This window comes from Parasteatoda tepidariorum, chromosome 9 (genome assembly GCF_043381705.1).
Source record: "Parasteatoda tepidariorum isolate YZ-2023 chromosome 9, CAS_Ptep_4.0, whole genome shotgun sequence".
In the NCBI taxonomy this organism is placed as follows: domain Eukaryota; kingdom Metazoa; phylum Arthropoda; class Arachnida; order Araneae; family Theridiidae; genus Parasteatoda; species Parasteatoda tepidariorum.
In genome coordinates, this window is record NC_092212.1 from 19,632,129 (window position 1) to 19,658,048 (window position 25,920).

General features: G+C 27.4%; 1 protein-coding gene across 1 annotated transcript in view; it reads right to left on the reverse strand.

The window, feature by feature from the left end:
• Positions 1-6,007: 6,007 nt before the first annotated feature.
• LOC107437723 (zinc-dependent metalloprotease kuz) overlaps positions 6,008-25,920 on the reverse strand; it is a 47,063-nt gene continuing 27,150 nt past the window's right edge. Inside the window, exons 4-14 of the mRNA XM_043039550.2 lie at positions 23,286-23,590; positions 21,002-21,310; positions 18,565-18,757; positions 16,836-17,020; positions 14,223-14,400; positions 13,903-14,077; positions 11,980-12,078; positions 10,866-11,059; positions 9,473-9,687; positions 7,335-7,499; positions 6,008-6,461 (exon numbers count right to left, since the gene is read on the reverse strand). Of these exons, the coding sequence (XP_042895484.1) occupies positions 6,204-6,461; positions 7,335-7,499; positions 9,473-9,687; positions 10,866-11,059; positions 11,980-12,078; positions 13,903-14,077; positions 14,223-14,400; positions 16,836-17,020; positions 18,565-18,757; positions 21,002-21,310; positions 23,286-23,590 (2,276 nt within the window). The 3' untranslated portion in view covers positions 6,008-6,203. The remainder of the gene's footprint in view (positions 6,462-7,334; positions 7,500-9,472; positions 9,688-10,865; positions 11,060-11,979; positions 12,079-13,902; positions 14,078-14,222; positions 14,401-16,835; positions 17,021-18,564; positions 18,758-21,001; positions 21,311-23,285; positions 23,591-25,920) is intronic.

The window sequence follows — 25,920 nt, forward strand, 5'->3', positions numbered from 1 at the left end:
AAATATCTGTTATGTTAAATAACTAGTCCATTGATGCGCATAGAGTCAATATAATATTCCGTTAGCTTTTGTTTATTAGAAGGTATTATCACTAACTTGGTTTTGCTTTATATTAAAGATAGTAAATTTTTGTAGAACAGATCATATAAAACTTTATTTGCTAGTCTCATACATAGAATAGCTTTATAATAATAATATTTGAAGAAAAAATGTTTTGAAAGATACTCAACTGATATATAAATATATTAACTGGACAACTTAAAAAATTATTATTTGTGATAAGTAATGAACATGGAGTCAGTGTGCAAGACTTCAGTGTGCAAGTTGAGCATTTATAGTTTTCATTTTTTAATAGAATATTAATATTGAGATCATAATTTTTCATAAATGATATTTTTCTATTAAATTTAACAACCTGAAAAGGGTATTATTTTGATTTAGATTAGGGTGGCTCAATTGATAGAGTATTTTTTCTAACGACAGGCACTAAACTTCTCGTTCCTTGTCTTGTAAGATGCTGGAAGTGTCGCTCACTTAATGTTGCCTGGTCCGGTCGGCACAAGTATTTATTTTTTTTTTAAGGGCATGAAATTTCAATTCTAAAGATATAAGCTGGACTAAAATTTTTGCTTGCCACTACATTCAATAAAAATTAGGACAATTTTTAAAATGTAAAGATATGTAGTAGAACTAGATAACTTTATGATGACCAAAAGCATGAATGTAAAGACTTAAAATTATTACAATAATAATTATATTAAAAAATCAAATTTATGTTTCTAAAAGCAATAGTTTAACAAGTGCAATGCGGACAACTTAGCATTTTTTTATTCTAAATCGAAGAAATTTAGAATTAGTAATTTTTTATTCTTAATTGATATCAAAACACTTGCATGCTTTGCTGAGGCAAATTATCCAAACGTACATAGTATTTTATAAAAAGATAAAAACTTATTAGCATGTTTAAAATATTTGATAGACACTGGCAAGTGAAAATTTCGCACCCTGTTTTATGGTACTATAATGCATGAAATTTAAGACATGCAATATGAATTAATTAATTGTGGATTTTTTTACAAGACTAGCATTCTTCAAATTACAGCATTTTATTAATTTTCAAAACAAAATGATATAAAAAGCCAAATATTACTTTCATACTCTTTATTAAAAAGTCGAACACACATAGCCAGTGGAATTTCATTGTTAAAAAGCTACATTGTAAATCACATTTCATCACAAAGTAATAGATTTCTATTTCAGAATTTACAGGCGAAAGGAAGGTTGAATGTACATTGCACATATACAGTAAAAAGGAATGATAAAACTTTGAGACAAGTCCTTTTTTTTTACAGTCAATATAGTTCTACAAATTAGATTTGGCAACACAGGGCATTGCATTCTATCAAACATCTCTTTCAAGAGTAGATATTTACAACTTTAAAATGTTATTAAAAATATACTTCAGCTGTTTGTACAGCACTATGCCACAAAGTAGCAATGACAGATGATCGATGAAGGAAAAAAGAAAGTAAAAGTTAATTCTTAGTATGAAATTGAATCAGCAGTGAAACTTAATTTTAACAAAGTCATTGTTTTGTTCAGGGTATTAAATATTCGGAAAGCACACAGATTGATTTATTACTATTACAATAGTTGCAGTTGGTGAGAATAGGGAAATAAAATTTTTTTTTTGTTCAAAATATGGAGGAAATACTTTAAAAATAATCTTAAATATTACAACAATTTGAAAAAACTTAAACTGCAGGACCCTGACAAAAAGACAGCTGATCATATGACACGTGCAGTAAAGGCATTTCAATATACCTCTTATTACTGCTCATTACCAATTAACTTTGTGATGATGAGTCTGAAATCTATTTATTAAAAGATAACAATTAAACAAAACAAAAAGTATCAATAATTTTACACAATAATGTGAGTTCATGGCTTAATATATGTACCATAAAAATTGAAAAGAAGCCCCAAATTTAGATTTTCTAACTTACACCATAAGATAATAATCATCCTAATTTATTGTTAAAACTTTTAGACATAACCTTATAAACCTAACCATAATGACCGAACTAAGCCTCTGAACATTATTGAAGAAAATTCTGATTCTAATGTATTTTTAAAACTTTGTGACCTAACCTTACCATAATGACCTAGTTGAATCTCTGAGCATTGTAGAAGAAAATGTAGTTAAAATAATAATAAAAATGTTTTTTTGGTTTTATGGAAGTGTAAAATTATTCATTATATTCATCAATAAAACAACTTTTTTTGGTGTAGTAAAAATACAAGAACAATAAAGTATCCTGAGTTTTGAATAACATTTACTAAATCAACTACTATTTTTTTTATGTAACTAATGGTTTTTTTAATTTTTTAATATAAATAATTACATAATAATTTTTTAACAGTAAGCCAAAGATTCAGAGTAATCAAATATGGATATCTGATTATTTTTAGGAAAAACTTTTTTTAAAATAAAAATAAGTTGATACTTGGTCTTGTTAAGTAGTTAAATGCATTTTTTTAAAAAATGTTTTTCAATTAAAAAAAAGAAAAAAACACATAGTTGTGATTTTTCTCAATAATGTTTTCGTAATGAATTAAAATAAAATCTATAGGAAAACTTAAGCCTTTGGATGCAATAAATTGTTTCAAATAATTATTTTCAATAGTTTTACCTCAATAAATGGAAATTTTTAATTGAAAATATTTTTAATTTATTAGAAGCATCAAATTGGTATTAAAAAAAAAGCTAATATTTTTATGAAGTAAACAATTTGACAAAAGCAAAAAAAAAGTTTCACTGCTAAAATGCTGAGGCATTCAAACATATTCAACCAACCTTTCGAAAGAAACATGGTACAAATAATTTGAACTTATTGAGTCAAGGTCACTTGAGGTGGACTTGGTAGTTTATTCATAAAAATATCACAGGGAATATGACAATCAATCAAGTATTCCCATTTCCTTGCTTTTACTGCAGGTTTCCAATTGCAAATGTGAATGTTAATTCACAAGTGACAAAAGCATAAATAATTTCAATGTTCTTCCCTCGCTTTCCAAGTAGCTTCCCCCCTTTTTGCATATACATACTTTATACATTTAAAAAAAAACAATGCACCTGGTCTTTTTTTTTTTTTTAGAATGTAATAAATTAGTATTTTTTTTTGTGAGGACAAAAAGAGCATACTTTGGCATGAATAGGGCCTATTTTTCACCTTCTTGCTATGATCACTTAGACAAGTCATTGCTTGCAAACTTAAACAGATATAATTTATTGGGAAGTATGTTAATGGAAGATTTAATGTCACAAAAATAAGTTTCTATTACTTGCCACAAAAAAAAAAAAAATGCATACTAAAAAAAAATGCAATAAATGACAGATAAATAATTATGCACTTCGAATACAATAAAAATAAAATGATATAGAATACCGTATATCTCAGTGTATAAGTCAACCCCTGAAAAAAATCAAATATGAAAATTTCTAAACATAAAATAATAATTCTAAAAAGTTCTAGTGAGTTAAAATTATAAATATAACATATTAAAAATAGTTTATAAAGAGTTTAAATTGATACTGATTTATTCATATCTATCTCATTGTTTTTAATGCATCAATGCTTCACAATCAAATGCTCGACTTTATTATGACTTAAAGCAATCCCCCGATTTTCATAAAACTTTGGGACTTATACACTGGGATATATGGTAATACTATTGACAAATATAATTAATTAAACTCAGACACTATGAATTTTTAATTCTGTATAAAATTTATAACTGTTTATTGCACATTATAAACTTATCTTAATTTAACTTAATGAAAAATATGTTCATTTGAGCAATAATTATTATGATATAAATATTGAATTTTAATATCTATACTTAATAAAAGCCCTATTCATTTTAAAGTATCAGTGAATCGTCTTATCCCAAGTCACCTCATGATAACAGGCTATATGGCAGTGACGTCATGCTTTGATTTATTGGCCTTATATAAATGATTATTCCATAATACATAGCAACCTTCTATTATAAAACTATTTTAACTGCAGATAACAAAATACAATGGAGCCAAATAAATTAGTAAAATAAATAATAAAAAAAAATATTATTATTTTAACAGAAAAACAAGCATAAAGTACAAAATTCACATAAAATTTCATTAAAAAAAATCTATATTTTTACACATTATAATTACATAAATGTAGCAAAAATTTAAATCAATAAAACCATTTTCACCTGATCTTAAACAATTATTCAGAAAAGATTTTTTATTATTTTCTAGTGTTAAATGAGTTTTTGTTCTTTAAAAATTTACACGTGAGAAGCAAAAGTAATGACTAAACCTAATTAATTTTACTATTTTTTTTTTGCTTCAGAAACTCATAAGGATATATTTAAAATAAAATTTATTTAATTTCTAGCAATAGTTTGTAAAAAACTAAGGGAAAAAACTAAAATAATTGGAATAAGTAAAATAGATACATAATAAATGCTTTTTATAACATTAATTTAGTTGGACTCCAAAGTATTTTTAAACACAAAAACATTTTAAAACTGAACAATCAAAAAATAAGTTTTGGAAGCACATAATAATAATACTAAAAAAAAAAAAATGATTTAGAAAATAATTGCAATAAGTAAAACTTACAGACATATTTAATAAGATTCTAAATAATCATTCTAAATGCTTACAATGAAACCAATAAAATCGACTTAATTTGTGAAAATAAAAATTTTAATTTCCAACACAAAATAAGCAGATTAATTTAATAAAAATTTCTTTTCAAACTTATTTAGAAAGAAAGTTTATACTTGCACTCTTTTCATTCATATGACAAAAAGAAATAAAAATGATTGACTCTGAGTTTATAACATAAAAATTAATACTTTTAAAGAAAAAATTTGAGCAACATCATTCAAAAAACAAATTGAGTATCAATCAATAGATTGAATGTGGAGTGTACTTGAAATTTGGAAAACATATAACACACAAATTTTATTAAGTACATAACACAAACATCAAATACTTAGAACATAATGATGTGCCTAGTCATACAACTTAATATAAAATGAAACATATAAAGCAATATATAAATCATAATAACATTTTAAAAACTATCATAAAAGAAAAGACTAAATAAGCATGGAAAGACTATTTAAAATTGAGCTTTAAACTTTCTTTGACTATCTTGCATTAAACAATCTGAAGTGCAGGAAACTTAATTAAACTTTTAAGTAGAAAATTCTAAAGGTTTACTATAGTATTTAGAAAAAACTATAAAATTTGATCTGCTTTGGTTATACAGTGAATAAATAAAAAAATTGAATGTAACCAGTGTGATCATAGAACTACTATCACAAAAAAAAGAACACTAAAATATACCAAATAGCATTAAGTAGTTACTATGTATAATAATCCAGGTTTTGAAGAAGAAAAAAAGACTTTTTACTTTAAGTATAATAAATAGCATATAAAAAACAAATAAAATTAATATATTACAATAATAAAAAAGCTTCAGTTTTCAAATGATAAAAAGATCTAAGTAAATTGCAAAAGTAGAAAATCTAACTGTACAAAATTCTTATATATAGTGCATTTAACAACATTTTTGCAATATACAAAGTAAACTTTACAATTACCATTCAATCATTGCAAAATGTGAAATATAATTTATAAAATGTACTTTTTTCGTAGAGGGAAACCTAATACAACACAAAAGTTGTTACATAAATAGCATAAAACACTAAAAAAATGTCTAATACCATAGTTTTTAGTAATGTAAATCACCAAATATATTTAACAAAAGCTCCAGTTGTTAATAAACATATGATTCTTTCAGATATACCACTCATAACAATTAATAATTTAATGCCATCATACATGATATAACAAATAGTAAAAACTAGTAAATAGCCGTCATACTGATTTGTAATTAGCAGCACCAAAGAGACTCCCAATATATTTTCATAATTCTGAACTTGATTTATTTTATATTTTTGGTTTGAAAGGATGTTTACATTTTAAATTTACATTTTGTTCAGTTGAAGATAAAAATGAGTTGAGAATGTCTGCTGCAAGTCTCTGACACCTCTGATGACTGTATGAAGTCTTAGTTCAAAGTCTAAGACAGAAGAATGAGAAAAGGCATTTGAACAATTGAAACTAGGTTTATAATTGGTCAGGCATATGCTTTTCCCCTCATTTCAAAAGCATTGCCTTTGTTATATACATATGCATGATCGTCAACACGATTTTTGTTATTCCTCGTATGAGGTGGTTGTTGTGTTTTGTCTCTACGGTTGTAATGACCACGGCCTTCTCCATACCCGTGAGAGGGACCAGCAATTGATGGCCCTGGAGCAGGAGGAGCTGTTGGTCTTGGACCAGGATAGGGAGGTGGTGGCCCAGGAGGCGGTTGTGGCTGAGGTCGATGTCGCTAAAAATAAATTGAACATATACATACTCATTATTCTTTTACATTTTTCATCCAACTTGTACAGAAATGTAATAAAACTTATAATCAGCAACAGATTGTGACCGCAATTGTTATGAACTAAAAGGAAAAATTGTATGAAATGCTAACTTATAATTTACTTGTGGTAAGATAATAACTTAGTGCCAAATGTTTTAGAAATCCTGGTTCTTTCTGTGTTACTGTTTATGAAATGTTTCCAATACAGTGTGAAAATAAAAAATTCCTTCATAACAAGGTCCAAAAATTATAAATGTACCTGAAAGTATTTTTCCTACTTTATGTAGCTAATTAAAACTTATTAAACTTGCTATGGGATTATTTAGACACTTATTCAACAAAAAGTGTAAAACAAGGACAAAAGTATAAATAATAAGTAGTTTGCTTGTTAAACTTTTAATAGTTTTTTAAAAAAAATTCTATGGTTTTTATTTTCAATCAGTTCAAAAAAATACAAAAACTGTAAATTTTTTTTTTTTAAAGATAATTGCAAAGAAACCTTTCGATTACTTCAAACATAAATGTCAAATTAAATTGGGTTTCTTAAAATTTAAAACAAAAAGTGTTAAAAATAGACAGAAGTATAAATAAAAGTTTATTTTGTTAAACTTTTAATAGTTTTAAAAAAACTTTCTATCATTTTTACATTTGAAACTAGAATCTAGAAAAGAAAAAAAAAATATAGCAGTTCCGTAAAAGAATAGTTTAGAATAGTTAGAATAGCATAAGTTTTATAAATTGATCTATTTTTTACAAACTCTAACAATATAAAAAATTTTTTCCTTAGATTTAAAAAAAAAAGGAAACTAGCAGTGAATATTATTTAAACTTATTTACCTTTCTTCGAAGAGTATCAGCAGGATGTCGTAAAGTATCTTGAATCCTCAGGGCCGGAGCTCTGTTAGGATTACTACTCGGTGTGTGGACGGCACAGCACTTTATGAAAATGCCCATGAATATTAAAAATCCCACACCAGATAACAGTACACCCCACCAGCAACTCTGGAAAAGGGAATTAAAATTAAAAACAAATACAGTACATGCACACACATTTCTTATCAGAATTGGCAAGTTTTTTTTACAATCGACAGTATTATCAGTTTTAATCATGGTCTTAACTGCCATGTGAAAACCCAAAATTTTGGTGTAGAAAATAATTAATCGACATTATAAAACTGAAGTAACTGTAAATAAAAGTACAAATAAAATTAAAAAAGATCAATCAATAAAGTTCTTCAATGTTATTTTAACAATAAACCTTTTTGTTTTGGCAATTACTGTCAAAAATTCAAAATTTTGGTTTTAATTTATAATCTATTATAAATTTAGAACAATTAAAATAAAAATATGTAAAATTGCAATTTATCTAATATGTTAATTTTTTAAATTACTGATAATAACTTAATTAAACACACACTTTAATAACTGCCAAAAACATTTATATTTTTCGTTAGTTGTACTTTAGTTTACTTATCAGAGAATATATTATAATTATCATTCATAGTTAATATTGTAAGCATTAATAACGAATTTACATTTAAAGATTTATAATAAATATTGAGAATAAGACAACACTTACACTATTATGAGACTACTTTTGTTTTACTAAGGCTAAATAAAATCTGGCTCAACTGTGGCATAAAATTAAAATTCATACTTAGATTGATAATAATTAATAATTCATAGTTATTATCTGTGATATAAACAGAATAGTTATAATATATCAAATAATAATGATCCTAAATTATAAATATAACCATGTTTAAAAAAAAAAGAGGTAAAAGTTTAAATTATTTTGGCTTCATATTTTATACTCGATATATAATATTAATCATAATTATGATGCAAGTAATAATGTGTATGACTTAAACAGTAATTTGACTTCGAATAAAATATGTCCAGCGATAGAAAAGCCTGCCCTACATTTTTGACAGTTTTTGTCAGATTTTTACAGGTTTTTGATGTGACCTATCAAAAACCAGTTTTTGAGGTCAAAATCCCAACCTTGCTTCTAACACACACTAAAAAGTACTTATTTGAATAGAAAAAGGTCATAAGATGTATGCACGAAACTTTAAATATATATATATATATATATATTCTCCAGACAAATTAAAATTTTTCACAGTACATAAATTGCGTGACTTTCTATAAAATCAGTTTAAAAACATCTATAAAAATTTTAATGCTTGTTTCAAAGCTTTTTTCATTGCATTAATTTTAGGTTGGACAACAGAAATCTCCATAATAATCATTCCAGATCCACATCTGGCCACATGCGAATTCATGTTTTTAGAACATAGAAGACATATCAATAGCTCCCACTTTAAGGCTCGTTTAGTTTTGTCACATTTTTTTAGAATATAGAAGACTGCACATTGACCAGTCAAGAATTGTACTTCACACCACTAATACATGTACACAGTAAATTCCAATCAATATTGGGTAGTAAATATTAATTTGGAAAGATTAAAATCAATTTGGGCTAATTAATTTTAAGTAAATTATTATAGCATTCTAAGTAATATATATATATATATATTTTTTTTAGTCACTAATTTATGGGTCAGAAAAATGTCATGAAGTTAGATTTAAATAGTAACATATGTATGCCTTACTTGCCAAATCAATAACAACTTTCTAATTTTTTTTTTAAAATTTCAAAACAAAAAAGAGGCATTCATATGATCATCCAAAATTTGTTTGTGAGAAGTAAATCATTATAAGACAAACATAAACAGCATTGCTTTTGTAAAAATGAAATTTTTGCTTTCCTTTCAATATCTTTTTTATGCTTTTTGGAAATTTTTTTTAAAAATATCTTTTTATGAATGAATATCCAAACATAGGAATTTTAGATTATTAATAGTTATAAACAGTTTGAACATTTGGAGCTCATTTGTCCTTTTGGCTTAAAAAAATTATATAATTTTCTTCAACACACAAAATTCAAAAATCATAAGTAACAGACTTACTGTAACCCATTGCTTTATAGTTTTTAATGTCTTGTGATTGAAGAGAAGGTTTTTTAGCCTTGCAAGAGGACCTTCTGCATCAACAGCACGACACTTTTGAAAAACATCACAATATCCTTTAAAATCATTGCACGGAGAACCAGGCCTTAGCTTAATGCCACTTATATTCTTCATTTTGGAAATAACATACGTACTTCGGCATGTACTTTCTTTTCCTGTAACAAATTTAAAACAGTAGCAATTAAAAACAATATAAACTATAAAACTGCACCCAAAACAGGAAAATAATAAAAACTTCAAAAAAGCAGGATAAGCATTACTTTGAATTAAACATTCAAGAAAAATCTCACTCTAAAATTTATTTCTAAGCAAAACAACTTTTTCAACATATTTTTGAATATTTATTAAAAAATATATCAACTCCAAAACCACGTAAATATCAAACATAAATTTATTACAATATATTCTTTTGAGGAATCATTAGTCGATTAAATAAGAGTTAAAGTTGTTCAAATTATAAACCAGTTAAGTTTTATAAGGAATAAAAATATGCTCAGAAAAAGAAAATGTGTAAATATTTTATTTCCCAGACTTAAATTGATGATTCACAAGAAAGAATAAAAAAGAGTAGACTTGAATCACTAAAACAGGCACTTCCATACTTTTTATTATACAAGTAACAAATGTTTAGCCTTTAATTAATTTAACATATAATTATGTCTAGACAGAATGTGCAATTGAAAAAATAATAAAGAGCAACTATTTAAAATTGCAAAGGGATTCACTTTTGTACTATTGTCTTGGGTGGATGAGTGGGAGATAAAACAATAAACAGCTTTTTGCAGTAATTAAAATAATAATAATAATGGATGAAGCAGGAAGCTTTGTGCTTGAAATTGCAATAGCTATGTAACAGCATTCTTTATTTAGTAAACAAAAATAGTAAATCACAGTTGAATCAATAAATATGGTTATGGTTGCAGAACTGCATATGGTATGATTACTAAAAGAATTATTTTAAGAATGTTAATTAAATACATTTATTTAAGCAAACACATTATCCCTGCAGAATAGCTAAGAAAGTTTTAAGGTCAAAGGGTTGCTATCTATCAATCTAAATGGAGAAAGTGAATGTCCCGTTTCGACCAAATTCGTTTTTTCATTAACAGTTTTCAGACAAGCTGAAATGGAGTTGATTCTAAAAATGAACAGTCCTCATAGTAATGGAAAATATAAAATAACTCATGCTGTTCTCTAAGATTTGAAGTAGTTTTATTATAGATGTGAATTCTTAGAGAATCAGGAATTGAAGAGAACAAATGAATTTGAATTTTTTAATAATAGAATTGAGAAGGCACTTTAGGAAAAAAAATAACGCTAAAAAGTTACAAACCTGGATCCTGACAAGCTACTTCACACATTTGTTCAGGTTTAGCTTGGTGTTCTTCTGTTAGAAAGCATTCTTCCATATCATATCTTTGGCATATAGATCCAATACACTCCCCACTCCAGCAAACCTGCGTACCTTCATTACAAATTGTTCGATTAGGTTTCGATGAAGGTGCAGGACATTCAGCAGCAAAGCCACTGTTAACTTATTAAGGAAAACTTGAGAAAGACTAAGATCACTATAATCTAAATATCCAAACTAAAGCTATATAGAATCTTAAGACACTCAAGACAGGAGATACTGTGGTAATCTTGAAGAAGTGAAACACTGAATTAGCCAATCACAATAGAAACTCGAGACTAATTTCAGGGATGAGAGTAGTCAGAAAGTAAAAAAGAGGAAATCAAAATAAAAATANAGCAAAAAATATCAGTAATTCTTATTTTAGTCTGAAATATAAAACTGGTAATAAACATTTTTAATGCATTAAAAAGTATGCATTAAAAGTTAATGCATTTAAAAGAAGTGTGTGGCAGCCCAAGGGGACTACTTTGAAGGGGATTTGTATTAAATAATTATATCATAATAAACGTTTATTTTATGAACAAAAGTGGGATACTTTTTGATCACACCTCGTATATCTTTAACTTACATGAAAATAGGGATTTAAGAAAATTTTCTTTAATGTTAAGTTATATTTAAAAAAATTATAAAAATAAATATTTAATTATTCTATACATGAGACAAAAACGCAAATTTCAGAAAAGTATCAATATAAATATCTAGAACTACAAAACTAAGATATCAGCTCGAACTAAAAATAAAATTAATAATACTTAAACTAAGGGCTGAAAAAAAGAAAGAAAAAAACTAGGGAGACCGAAAAAGACTTAAATCTAATTTCTTATATATTTAGTTCTTTTTCTTCAAAGTTAAGATATAAATAAAATATATATATTTTTTTAAAGAAATTTGTAAAGCATACACCAGTTACAAAACTATACACTTGAATTCTTGTTTTTTAGCAACTCAACATGTGGCATAAAATTATTTTTCCTGTTAACAAATGCAAAAAGAAATTTCAGTGAAATAAGTGGAAAAGTTATGAAAAGGATACTCGCAGCGAGATTCTTTGGTGCAATCAGACTCAGCTTTACACAATCTGCCTTTGCTGATGTAATTGCAACTGAAATCACAACATGGACCACGACTAGGACTAGAAGAAAGAGATAATTTTTTTTAATTAAAAATATTGATTAAAATATTTTTTTTAATTAAAATATCACAAACATGCTATAAATAAAACACAATTAATATAATTCAAATCAATTCCACTACAGAGTGGCCACTAACACTCAGAAAATTAAATTCCCTGATCCTACCAAATTTCTCTGAATTTTGCAAGCCTGGTAAGCATTTGATTATAAATTTTATAGTTGTGTGCTTTATTCTCCTGCAAAAAATATATTACAGAATGTAATTCAATTTAGTTTTTCTTACAATTTCGTTTTGCACTACTTGCAATTCGTAAAAAAAAAAAAAGAGTCATAAAAAAATTATAATAAGACCAATTTAAAATAATAATAATAATGGACTATCAGGTACAATAAACTTCAATTAATCCATTTTCTCTGACTTTTTGCATATTTACCTGCTAGTTAAATTACCTGCTATTTCCCTAATTTTTACAAATTGATAAAATTCCTCAACTTTTTCCCTTTTTCTGGGGCTACCTTGTCTAAAAGTTGTTTAATACATATTATTATAGCTGCAAACAAAAAAAAAAAAAAAAAAAAAAAAAAAAAAAAGAACACAAAGCATGACAAAATTAGGGGTAATTGTGACTTAAAGTGAAAAACCCTGAATATTTTATGTGCAAAAAATCAATATCAAGATATCAATTTATATACTGGCTTCATATTTGGTATAATTTTTTTAATTAACTTTTATTATTTAATTACCTACTAATGAAGAATATCAAACCTTTAAATTAACTAGTAATTAAAAAAAAAAATTCTTACAAGATTGCGATATTGGATTGGGCGAATATGAATCACAATATAGCGTTTTAAAATCACGTGAATATAAATTGGGATATTGGATTAAAAACAAGAAAAAGCTAATTGCAATATTGAATTTATAAATTGCGTGAATATGAAAATCGATGTTTCATATTATAATCACGCGAATATGAATCGTGACATTCGATTTTAAACTTGAATGAACACGAATAGCGATGCTAGGGTTTAAAAAATATGTGAACACAAATCGGGGTGTACATTTTTTAAATCGAGTGAATACGAATAGCAACGCTTAATATTTAGATCAAGTAAATACGAAAATCTATGTTTGATATTGAAATCCCGTGAATAAGAATCACGATACCAGCAGATTCCAGCGTAGTTTCAAATAATCGAAAACGCGAAAATCCACCAAATCAAAGTGGTAGAAGTATCATATGTAGATAAACGTCTCATTAGCAGGATTCAACAAAAGTTTCAAAATTTCGTCACATTATAAGTTTTTAAATTAAGTCCATAAACTAATGGTTTTCAGATGAGTAGAATTCTGCGAATATTCAAGGTTAAATCCATGGCCTGCTTCTAATTTTAAGACCAGTCCGAGCTGAAAGAAAATCAGTATAAAAAGTAAAAAAGGAGCTAGAATATCGAAAAATCAGAATGACGTAAAATCGCATTTTTGAAAAAAGGCTTTAAATAGGAACAAATAGATTTAATCGTAACAGATAGCAGCTATCATATTATTGTAAATTAAAAAAGTACAAAAAAATTAAAATTTTCTTCAAATTAACAGAATTAATAACGTTATTATGAAATAAAAATATTTTTTAATTAAAAGAACTGTACCTCAATAATGTTTTGTTTCTTCATAAAAATAATGATTTTTTATATTTTAAGAGCTAGTTTATTTTTCCATAAATGCAACACTAGCAGTATGTAAAGAAAAGTATGTAACTGAAAATGAATTTCAATCTTAACTGTTAAGTTTTAAGAAAGATAGAAATAAAAGTTGCACAAACCTGCATTTGTGAGGTGCTCTTAAATGACAAGGAATAGCAGGTTCACCGCGATTTAAAAATTTTCCTACTTCTTTAGGATAACAACATTTTTCTGTACATTCTTTCTCATCATAACCACAATCACATTCTTCTCCATCTTCAACAATTTTATTACCACAGAAAGCACCATCATCTTCTGCAAAAATAATAAGCATATATATTAATAATTTTTTTTAAATTTCCAGTGAAAGGTCATTTTTTATAAACAATAAGTCTTAAATACCAGTTGAAAAGCAACTAAACAAAACAAATCTAGAAAAATATCTTCAATATGCACTTACTTTCGAAACAGTTCTCCTTCCCTTCATTGCTAAATACGGCTCTTAACACAGCACTAATGTTATGTATACTGCATTCAGAAAACTTATTATTATGCGGTCTGTCACCAGAGGTAGCACTGGCATACATAATGTAGTTTCCTTTAGCACCACCTGGTCTACATTCTTTTGGATAATCATGCTTAAAGAAAAAAAAAGTATAATATAAAATATTAGACAGTATTTCTAATTTATCAACTAATTATAAATTACGAGCACAGCCAAATAATATATTTTTTAGATTTTACAGCTAATGAACTAAAGAAGACCGAAATAAATAATTCATTTTTATTTACTTAAAGTAATAAATTTTTGAAATATATAAAATGATTTTTCTTTTGAATTTATGTGCATTGAAAGTTTAAGAATTTTGTTCAACTTAAAAAATGTCGACTTAATGAAACACAGTTCAAAATTTATTTCTCATAATTTTTTTGGACTCAATATTGACACAAAACTTAGTTCAGAGAAGAACACGATAGCCTTCCCATATAGCTAACAGATATATACAGATGCCCACTTTTAAAATTTTTGAGCACTTGAAACATGTAGATTGTTATTTCCAATTTGTATATTTTTGAAGCGAATGAAATTTTTAATCAAGTAATCTTTTATTGGAATTATTTATTTAACATACATACATTATCCAAAAGAAAAAAATTCTTGGCAGAGAAATTTGCAAACGAATTAGCTCATGTTCTGTGACAATTAAAATAGATCAAAGTTTAATTCAAGATTTATTAACAAAATTATGCAAAAATGTTAGAAGTATAGTCAAACAGTATAGTGAACACGGTTTATAGTGAACTCCCGGATATAGTGAACGAAATATTCGGTCCTGTGCTTTGCTATACACGTATAATGTTATTTTTTGTGGATATAGTGAACCAAAAAAGTGAGGAAGTTGGATATAATGAACTTTTTTCTGTCTCCGACTGATTTTTTTCATTTTTTTTTTTTTGTAAAAATTTTGAAATTTCTACTTCAAAATAAATAAAACACATCTACCAATGTTTAAAACCATCTATAGAGGGGAATGTAGCGATAAGCATTTTTTCTTGTTTGCTTCTTTTATTTCACTTTCCAATCCCTAAACAAATCAAGCAGATGTTTCCAACTCAGGCAGATGATGCACCTGTAAGGTGTCAGTGGGATCAATATGCATTTTCTGTCAGAGTTAATGAGTAATTATTCGTTATTGGTCAAAGGGTTGGACACTAATATGTGCCGATATGGCCCTCATTTCAACTCCTTTTTGCTCTCAGTTCAGTTAAAAAAAAGTCTGCAAACAAGTGTCTCAAATTTAACTATGGACACCAGTAAACGTAAAACGTTCTCCATTGATGATAAAATGGGCATAGTCAGAAATATTTAAAATGGACGCAATCAAGTTGATATTTGAAGGGAATATAAACTATTCAAATCTGCAGTTCGTAACATATGGAAAAATAGACAATAATTTCTGCTCATGAAAAAAATTTAGAAGGCAGAAAAAAGTTGAGAAAAGCAGATCACAAGGATGTTGAAGAAGAATTGCTGAAGTGGTTCACCATTAGAAGAAGCCGCAATCTTCCAGTATCTGGACAAATGTCGGTGAATGTATTAAGCGATTTTATGAGACTAATTTTATGTGCTCGAATGGCAGGTTAGACAGGTTTAAAAAGCGGAATAACAGAAATTAAGGAAAAATTATCTGAGAGTCAGGAAGAGTTTCCAGATCTGATGTTAAGGATTGCTCATCAGCTAAAAATTACTAATTTTTTTTTTGTTGGACGCAAGACGAATGAATATAAATTGGGATATTGGATTAAAAACAAGAAAAAGCTAATTGCAATATTGAATTTATAAATTGCGTGAATATGAAAATCGATGTTTCATATTATAATCACGCGAATATGAATCGTGACATTCGATTTTAAACTTGAATGAACACGAATAGCGATGCTAGGGTTTAAAAAATATGTGAACACAAATCGGGGTGTACATTTTTTAAATCGAGTGAATACGAATAGNTACTAATTTTTTTTGCACGCAAGACGAAGAATAATGAAAAATAACACATTTTTTGCTACTACATAATATTTTCAGTCAATTATTTGAATAATGTATAATAAAAGGGAGGAGTTTGGGAACCATTAGTTAAATTGCCTGAGTAACGGATATAGTGAACTCCCGGTTATAGTGAACAAAAATTTCGGTCCCTTGAAGGTTCACTATAGCGGGGTTTCACTGTATTAACATACAGCAATGTTACAAATACTTAAATATATAAACAAAAACATAATAAAATACACATATCCAAGTTAGAGGCAAAAAATAAATAATATATGCTTTAAAATAACTCTTTCGTGATTTCAGAACTGACAAATGAATAGATTGCTAAAATAAGTAAAAATTAACTTATAAAAACCTAAAAACTTTGTAACCTCTCAAGGAAATTTCATTAATTTAGACACTGCAATGCAAAATAAATTCATCAGAATATTAATAAAATAATAACATCTAGGCAATATTATTTACACTATAAAAATGGCATGACATCTATAGTATTGCGATGGAGAGAAATAGAATACTTACAGGAGATCCAAAATTGTGACCAATTTCATGTGCTAGTGTTAATTCAGACACCTTCGGTGGTACACGGCTATTGTAGTTTACAAATGTGATAACACCTGTATTCAAACTTCTTTTTGTTTGAACTTGTCGGCCAGCAATATTTTCAGTGTAAGATTTGTATTTCTCGCAAATACCACCTGAAGCGCCTAGAAAAATTAGCATCAGTTAACAGTTTTCAAGAAATAATCAGAGATGCCATCATGTCCTACTTACAGGGCAAAATATTTCTAATCATAGTAAATTTAGAATACTTTCTATTTAATTAATTCGATTTAAAGTTATTTTGTTCACCATCACATATAAATAATTTGGAAGTTCATATAACATGCAACTTTGCAGCTGTCATCTAATGTCCAGCTTTTTAAAATGTCGGCAAACTTAAAAACAGAATTTAGTTTTTCATGAAATTTTACAAACTTTTTCACAGAATATAGAACAGTTGATATAACAGCACAATTAATCATTTTAAACAAGAAATATAAAATATTTTTAAATGGACTTTAATAATAATTAACAAATAAACTATAAAAACATTAATACTTGAAGACCTCCAATGAGTAAACTCGAAATGGAAACAAACTTATTGCTTTGAGTAAAATATTGTAACAATATTAGAATTATTTTGTCGTAATGGTATGTATATGATAAATTAATGAATAGACACTTCTTAATATTTCACTTCATCAAGAAATTGCACATTAACTAACTTTTTTTAATAATAAAAAATTATATCCATTTATTATAAATGTTACAAATCCATTTAATCTCAGAGATTAATGAATTTATATTTTATTAAACCTAGTGCAGTAAAAAATGTTTATATTTCAAAAACTTTAATTTAAAAGAATTTTGTTCAATAAGTTTATATTCATAATAGCAGTTAGCACCTTCGATTAGAAAATGAACACTAAGTGTTTTCCTCTTTTAACACGTTTCATGTAACGTGTTTCTAACATGTTTCAGCACTTGATCATGTGATTGGATATACTCAATTCATAACACCGCATTTGTAAAGAATATAAAAAACCTCCCATATTTTTTCATGTTCCTAATTTATTTTTCAGATTCATTCTGATTCTTTAAGTTAGAGGAAATTTTAGAGTTTTCATGTTTCTCCTGAGCTGTATAAGCCCTGAAAATTTATTATAACTTGCACATAGGTAAATTTTCTAGACTGTTAAATAAATTAATAATTGCTGTACACAAACATGCTTCTAAACACGTTGTTTAAAAAGGCATTTTATTTCAGCTTTATTAAACTAAAATTTTCAAACATTGAAAACTAGCAAACTCATAGTTAAATTTAATAGGGCTTTAATAAAGTCTCATGGTTTCAAACTTAATAGTTTCATAAAATTTAAGAATTTTTAATATGTTTATGCAATATCATAAATACCTACTAAGTTTTCAAAAAACTTATTTCTAAAATCAGCTTGATCCATAGTTTTATTTTTTAAATTTGTATTCAAAAAATGCTTTTGACTATGAAGGAAAAGAAAAAACAGTAATAAATAATACTAATCATTCAATCAACTTGTTATAAATGCTTATAAGTAATTTGATTATCTGAATACTTGATTATCTAAATTAAATCCAGACTCAATTGATAACTATGTTTAGAACTTAACTATATTTAAATTAAAATGTAAAATATTATGAATGTTTACATAAAGTTTTTAAATTTGAGTACCTGAAGCAGAGGCAACCCAAGCTAATCCTAGAGTTCCTCCAGAAAAATCACGGTATGTAAAAATATAGGCTAAGCAGAAGTCATCGTGATTAAACTGAGAGTTCAAATTCAAAAAATTCGAGACATCTATGTTTGGTGAACAAAAAGGATTGGCACGTTTACTCCTTGGTTCACAAACTCGTGTGTCATTGATCTAAAACAAAATACAGTAAATTCTCATTTAAAAGATACAAAAGTAAGTTGCGTGAAGAATAACAATGAATTATTTGACAAACCTTTAGAATTAACTTCATTTCATAAAAACAATAAAAATAATTAAAAACTAGCAAAATATCAGTTTTTAAGCTAAAATGAAAGATGTTAAGGAAAAAAAAGTACATTGCATCTGTGAATGGCCCGTGTTACAATTTGCAAGATTTTATAACAAAGTTGTAATGATATTCCTTAGTACTCGAAATTCCAAACACAGATTCCTTCAATTTGGTTATTGTAATCCATTAATTAGAAAAGCACAAATTTTAAGCTCACATACGTTAGTTACAATTTGACATTTCAATACAGCTTACTACAGATGAGCTGTCTTTTTTTATGGGTGGTCTGCATGAATCGCAGATCACAATAAGCAAGAATTGTAGGTGTGTCATTGTTCAGCTTTCATTTTATGCAGATTATATAAATTGTTAACGCAGATGCAAGAAAAATAACTTGTGCATCTACCTGCTTAATATTCATAGACCAATTTAATTTTTTCATGTTATAGAAACTGGTAGAGTAAAAGTCTGAACAAGAACTTTAAAGTAACTTAATAGTAACAATCACAAGTGAAAATTCCTTTCACTGGGGGATATAATCATAAGTATTGAGAATAGTATATAAAAGGAATAAGCACACAAAAATTAGATGAACATGGCTAACAGCAGTTAAAACGATAAGAGAGGAACAAAAATAAAAATGTATTCTGATGAATTACTAAAATTTCCCAACAACCAGACTTATGCTCTAAATAATGGTGACAAAGAACTGAATCATAAAACTATTGATATTATTAATTTTGATATAAACAGGGATGACATTGGCCAAAAGGCAAAAAAGCTGAATTTTCACGCAAGTAAATCTTACATGCGTGTAATTGCTTAATAATAAATTCCAGATAACTATGTGTTGATATAAAATTGTGTACTAATTTATTAATACATGAATACATACATATATGAATATATAATCAGTGAAGACATTTACGCGCTATAGCGCGTAAAATACGCAAAAAATTGAAATCGGACGCAAAAAAATGATCGCTACGCGTCCCGCGGGACGCGTAAATTTTTGAAGAAAGTTTATAAATTTCCCGACTTTTTAATCTTTGATATCGAAACATTTTAATAAAATCGAAAAATTGGGACGCAAAAAATAAATCGGTATGCATCCTCGGTATAAAAAAAAAAAAAAACCNTTTCTAAATCGTGTGAATACAAATCCAAAGCCTAATTTTTAAATCATGTATAATTACAAAAATCGATGTTTGATACTACAACCGCATGTTGGATTTTAAACTTGCGTGAATACGAATTGCTACATAGGATTTTAAAAACGCGTAAATATGAATCGCGATATTAGATTTTTAAATCTCGCAAATGAGAATTGCAATGTTGAAATCACACGAATAAGAATCGCAATGCACAACTTTTAAAACAAGTAATTAAAAAGAATTAATGTTTGATAGTAAAATGCAGTGACGTCTGAATTACGAAAATATGAGCTATCTGGTAAAATGCGGAAAATCTTATTTTCTGTGCATAAAAGCGGAGAAAATAGCTAAAATAATTAAAAATGAGGAAGGGTTGGCAACTACGTAGTTTGAATTTTCTGTTTATTTTTGAAAATCGGAAATAAATATAATTATTTTATTTCAACAGCTGAATTTTCAGAAAAAACGGAATATTTATTTAAAAAAAAAAAAACTGAAACTTATAGAGAATTGGAGTTTTTGATAAAAAGGCTGAAATTCGAGAGACAAAAGCCAAAAAGGCGGAAATCCACTAAAAAATCTCATCCCTGTAAAAGTTATTTTCAAAAAAGAATAACTAATTTCGTTAAAAGTTAATTATAAGATAACAAACTGTGTGTAAGTTAACTATATACCTGTGTAATCTCTTAAAATTATGCATATTTTAATCTTTTTCTTGAATGGTACTGTTTAGGATGGTTTAGAAAAAAAAAAATTCTTTTAATGAACAACCAATTTGATATCTCGAAAAAGTTGCCATCTCTTATTATCGGTCACTATGGGACTGTTGCTCAGAGGTTTTAGTGCATTTTAGACTAATAATAATGGTTTGGAGTTATCAGAGTTACCCTATAGTTGAATATACACACAGTAGAAAATTTTATTAAAACAAGTAATAACAAAAAATTTAAATTTTTTTTTTTTGATAATTACCTTTATCCTTTGAACTACAAATTTAATTCCACGAAAACCATCAAAGTCAGTGTTTTCATATATATGATTTACAGCTTTAATATGTTGAGAAACTAAAGAAGTTATTTCTTCTCTTATATTTGTTTCTGATAGTTCATAGTTTTTTATGTGGTCCCATAAAAAAGTGTCAGTTTGTATGTAAAGAGAACAGGCTCGTTTCTCAGAGTTGATCTCTTTCATGGAATAGGGATTATATTGTTGTGCATCTCTTGTATAAATATTATGATAGTCTCTCACAAGTGGCGAGCTTCGTTTTGTTCGAACAATATTCTGAAATAAAAAAATAAATCAAGATTAAAATTCAGATTAATTATACAGATTATTTAATTTTTTTAAAACCAAAAAGGTATTAATAAAAAATCCTTTTCAACGTATCATAAATTACATGTAGAACTAAACATTTACATCATTAAAATGAAAAGAATTAAAAAATAACACTGGATTATGTAAAACATAACCCTATAGGTCAGACACATTGCTTACTCGTGAAACAAATAAAAATTGTTTGGACAACAACATCTATATTTACTTCAATTCCATTTTTTTATATTATGGGATAGATCTTAAATTGCAAATGATTACATTAAACATTATACACTAATTTTGAACAAGAATTGGAATCCTATATCAAGAATTAGGACAAAATAGTCCGCGTTAAGAGCGTTTTGTGTGAAACCAACCACATTACACTTAGCCCTTGAAAAGATTAGAAATTAATATTTTGCTAAAGAATAATTTTTTAATTATGTTAGAATTTATGCTTTATTTCATATTCAGAATTACTTGAAAAACAGTTTTAAAAAAACTATTAATAATAATAATAATAAAACAACTAAGTTGGTTTAGTAGTCAAAGCAAAGAATATATAAGTGAGACGACCAGCTCTCATAGGCCCCCGTGTAAACCTATTTCGGAGGCACGGGTCCATCGAGGTGTGGAAGTATTGCTGGGAAAACAACCTGCCTCCTAACACAGGGTTTCTCCATCCTTAGCTCGTAAGAAACCCCATTATCCTCCGCTCCACAAAAAAAAACAACACATTTCTCCTAGTCTCTTCCCACTCATGTAAACAGCTAATGAAAAGTTACTCAAAACCCTCTTTACAGACTTATATGGTTTTGAAAAAGGTTAACTTATTAAACAAGGAAAATATTTACTTGTGACGAATTCATTGAAAAATAAATATAATTTATTATTTTAACATAGGTGTGAGGCGTAACTACCATTACGAAAATTAAAAACATCAAATCAATGGTACATAAGACAAGCTAACTTGATTCAATCACGAGGTACCTTTTGATAGATAAAGGTTGGCATGATCGATAACTCCGCCCCCACATTGGTGACCCAGACGCGATTTGAACACGCAGTAACGCCCACTTCGCAAAAATCTTGACAGTAACGCCTACTTCGTTGGATGATCCACATTGAACAGATGACTTGCTACTAGTGACTGCGACATAATCTATCTCCTCAAGCTGTTGTTACTCAGTCTCGTCTCCATTAAACTCAATGGCTACCTGCATACATTCGACTGCTAATGGCAACACAGGAGCGTCTACGACTGTGAAGTTAATACACCTCTCACATTCAGCACTCAAAAACCCGGTGACCTTAAAACCAGCTCTCCTGGTCATTCACAAGTACAGCAACTAGTGGTATCCGTTCATTGAATTCTATCCCTGATAAAATTCTGGTGGGGGCAGTATTGAGGTGTTACTACCATTATGAAAATTAAAAACATCAAATCACTGGTATATAAGACAAGCTAACTTGATTCAATCACGAGGTACCTTTTGATAGATGAAGGTTGGCATGATCGATAACTCCGCCCCCACAGGTGTATAATTTAAATAGATATTGGACAGTCACTTTAAAGATAGCGAAAAATTTGTTGTTAAACAAGTTTAGAGACGCTATGATGGATGAAAGATGTGTGCATACCTCGGCTCAAAAACCTTTGGCGCTTTTCTTGTCATACAGAAGGACCTAGCTGGTCCCAGCTATGTATTGAAGTAGCTAGACTTCTTCTAACATTATATATTCTTCGGTCAAAGGGCCGAAATATAACAGGATTTTTTTTTTTAGGTAGGATTTACTTTGCATGATATGTATAGATCAATAAACAAAGAACAAATTTAAAATTAACACTAAAAATAAATTAACAAACATTGATAACAATGAACCAAAAAGTTGTAGTTTCATAAAAACTGAAAAACATAGTTGCTTCACATTTAATACAGACCTCAAAAAATTGCTTTTTATCGAACTCCTTTTTATTTACAGTCTTTTCTGGAACTGCAGAACTACTTATATCTTGCATCCACTGTAGAACTTTACCAGTTCCAGCACAACCACCAACATTGTCTTCTCTTTTTGATTCATATGGATCATTTACATCATTGTCTGAATATATAATAGAATGATATGGCTGATCTTTCAGACCATATTTATGAGTTCTTTCTATGAAATATGTATCATTATCTGTATGAACTTTTCCTTCAAAAATACCATTGCGTATAGAGCCATACACATGGGATCCATGTTCATCTGATAAAGGAAAAGTAAGTGTATTTAGAGCCTTATATTATTCACATTAATAAAAAGGGAAATTTATATTTCACAATTGAAAAACAACATATTAACAAGTCAATACAATATTATAATAAATTTTTATATTACAAAACAAAATCAATATATTCAATATACTAAAAATTTTTCTTATATACAGGGTATCTGCTACATTCTGGATTTTCAAATTCATGACTTTCCATGGCTAATTCCATGACTTAACAAAGTTACTATTTTCTCCGACAAAAACAGAATAATAAATTTAAAAAGCATTATAATAATATTAATTAAAATGATAGGTATAACCAAAATTGTTACACTCTACATCTTCATATTTATAGATTTTAAATTTTAAAAAAAAAACAGAGTAAAGAAAGAGTTGAAGCAATAAAATAGCTGAGTAAATAATTTGTTTTCTTCTTCTGCAGAATTACATTCTAAATATACTTTTCCTGTTCATCAGAAAGGAAAGAAATACTCCTGATTTTTCTGTTCTCATTTCAGAGTAAAAAAAAAATTGCCAATGACTGGCTTGCTTCAGCTAGAATTTCAAATTGATAAAATAAAAAAGATAAAAAAAATAATAATTCTGAAGTCACAGAAATTTAAAAGATACTTCATTCTAGAAATTACAATTTTTCCTTCATTTTTTTGAAAGAACACCATAGTTTTTAAAGAACATGATAAAAACTTTTTATATTTTAATAAAATATGACTTTGAGTGTTGATTTTGTAACAAATTCGGATATTCGGAACACCGTAAAATTGGGGAGAGGGAGTTAAATTCCATTTTAAAAATTAGATTTTTCGGTGACCTAAACCCACGACTTTTCATGATTTTTTTAAAAAAAAAAAAAAAGTTTAAATCATGACATTTTATGACAGATTTTGTTCAATACGGAAATTCATGACTTTCCAGGTGTGCAGATACCCTGTATATGAATAATACCAGAAATTAAAATGAATAATTTGAACTTTTCAGCTTTATTATATACACCTTATATAATCCTGTGACGTAATTATATCAGGGGTCTGTGTAGGTTTTTCTGAAAGGTACCTATTTTGTGAAAATTTAGACATAATTTGTGAAAAATTAAAAATTATGTTACAAAATCAATACAAAAACATGGTAAAAATATAGATTTATTGTTTCTTAAGGGGACAATGGACGCTCAAAACCAAAAATTTTAATTTTCCTACTTGCCATATGAAATTTTTATTGAATGTTGGGTAAGCTCAATAGAAGCCTGTGTATAATTTTTTTTAAGAAAACATTAATTATTTTTCAAGTTACAGCTAAAAGTATATTTTTAATTAACGATAAATTAGCAATACATAAAATGTCCCTTGCGCATCAGTTTTGCTTTTTTCAAAATTATTTTTGTACAAAAAAGGAGGTTATAAGTACTTAAATGTATTTAACTTGTTTCAGGTACAATATAGAGCAATAATGTGTATCAAAAGTTTTTTTACACATCGCTCTTAAATTTTCATCAAAAAATTACTATTCATAAACTTTCGTTTAAATATTAGCAACACAAATTTTTGTGCAATGCTAACTAATTGAAGTTCTATCTTTAGAACAAACATCAAACAATCCCTGAAAAAAATTTCAGTGCAATAGAGCAAAAATTGATGCGCAAGGAACTTTTCGAAGATAGAAAATCGTCCAAAAATCTTACTCTGAGAAGAATCCATATTTTTCAATGCAAATGACTTACAACATACAAATTGAAACTCTTATAACTTATACAATTTTAAGAAAAAGTATTTTGTGAAACTACCGTTTTTCCTTAAGTTGAATTTGTGAAACTACCGTTTCACCTAAAATTGAATTTGTGAAGGTACCGCTAAACGGTAGTAAATTCGGCCTGGACAGACCCCTGTATATGATGATATATTCAAAAATAAAATTGTTAAAACCACCAATTCATTATATACAATAAACTCACACTAAAGTTCAAGATTAATCACACTCTTAATTTTGCTAAACTATAAATTTACTAAACTTTCTATGAAAATACAAATATTCATAGAAAGTAAAAGGAACAAAATTTAGGTCATATGAAGAATGTTTTATTTACAATCAATCATCTGTCAAGTGTCTGAATAATTTATGCTTGACTAAACTTGATCGATGACTGAATTTTTTTTAACCCAGCTGTGTTAAATACAGGAGTCAAATTGAGAGAAAGGAATTTTTAGTGGGTAAGAGGAATTGAGAGCATTTAATGCATCATTTCAGTTTGAGGGGTCTCATAACTTTAGTGTTCCAGATAAGAAGGTCAAAGGACACCACTGTTCAAAGT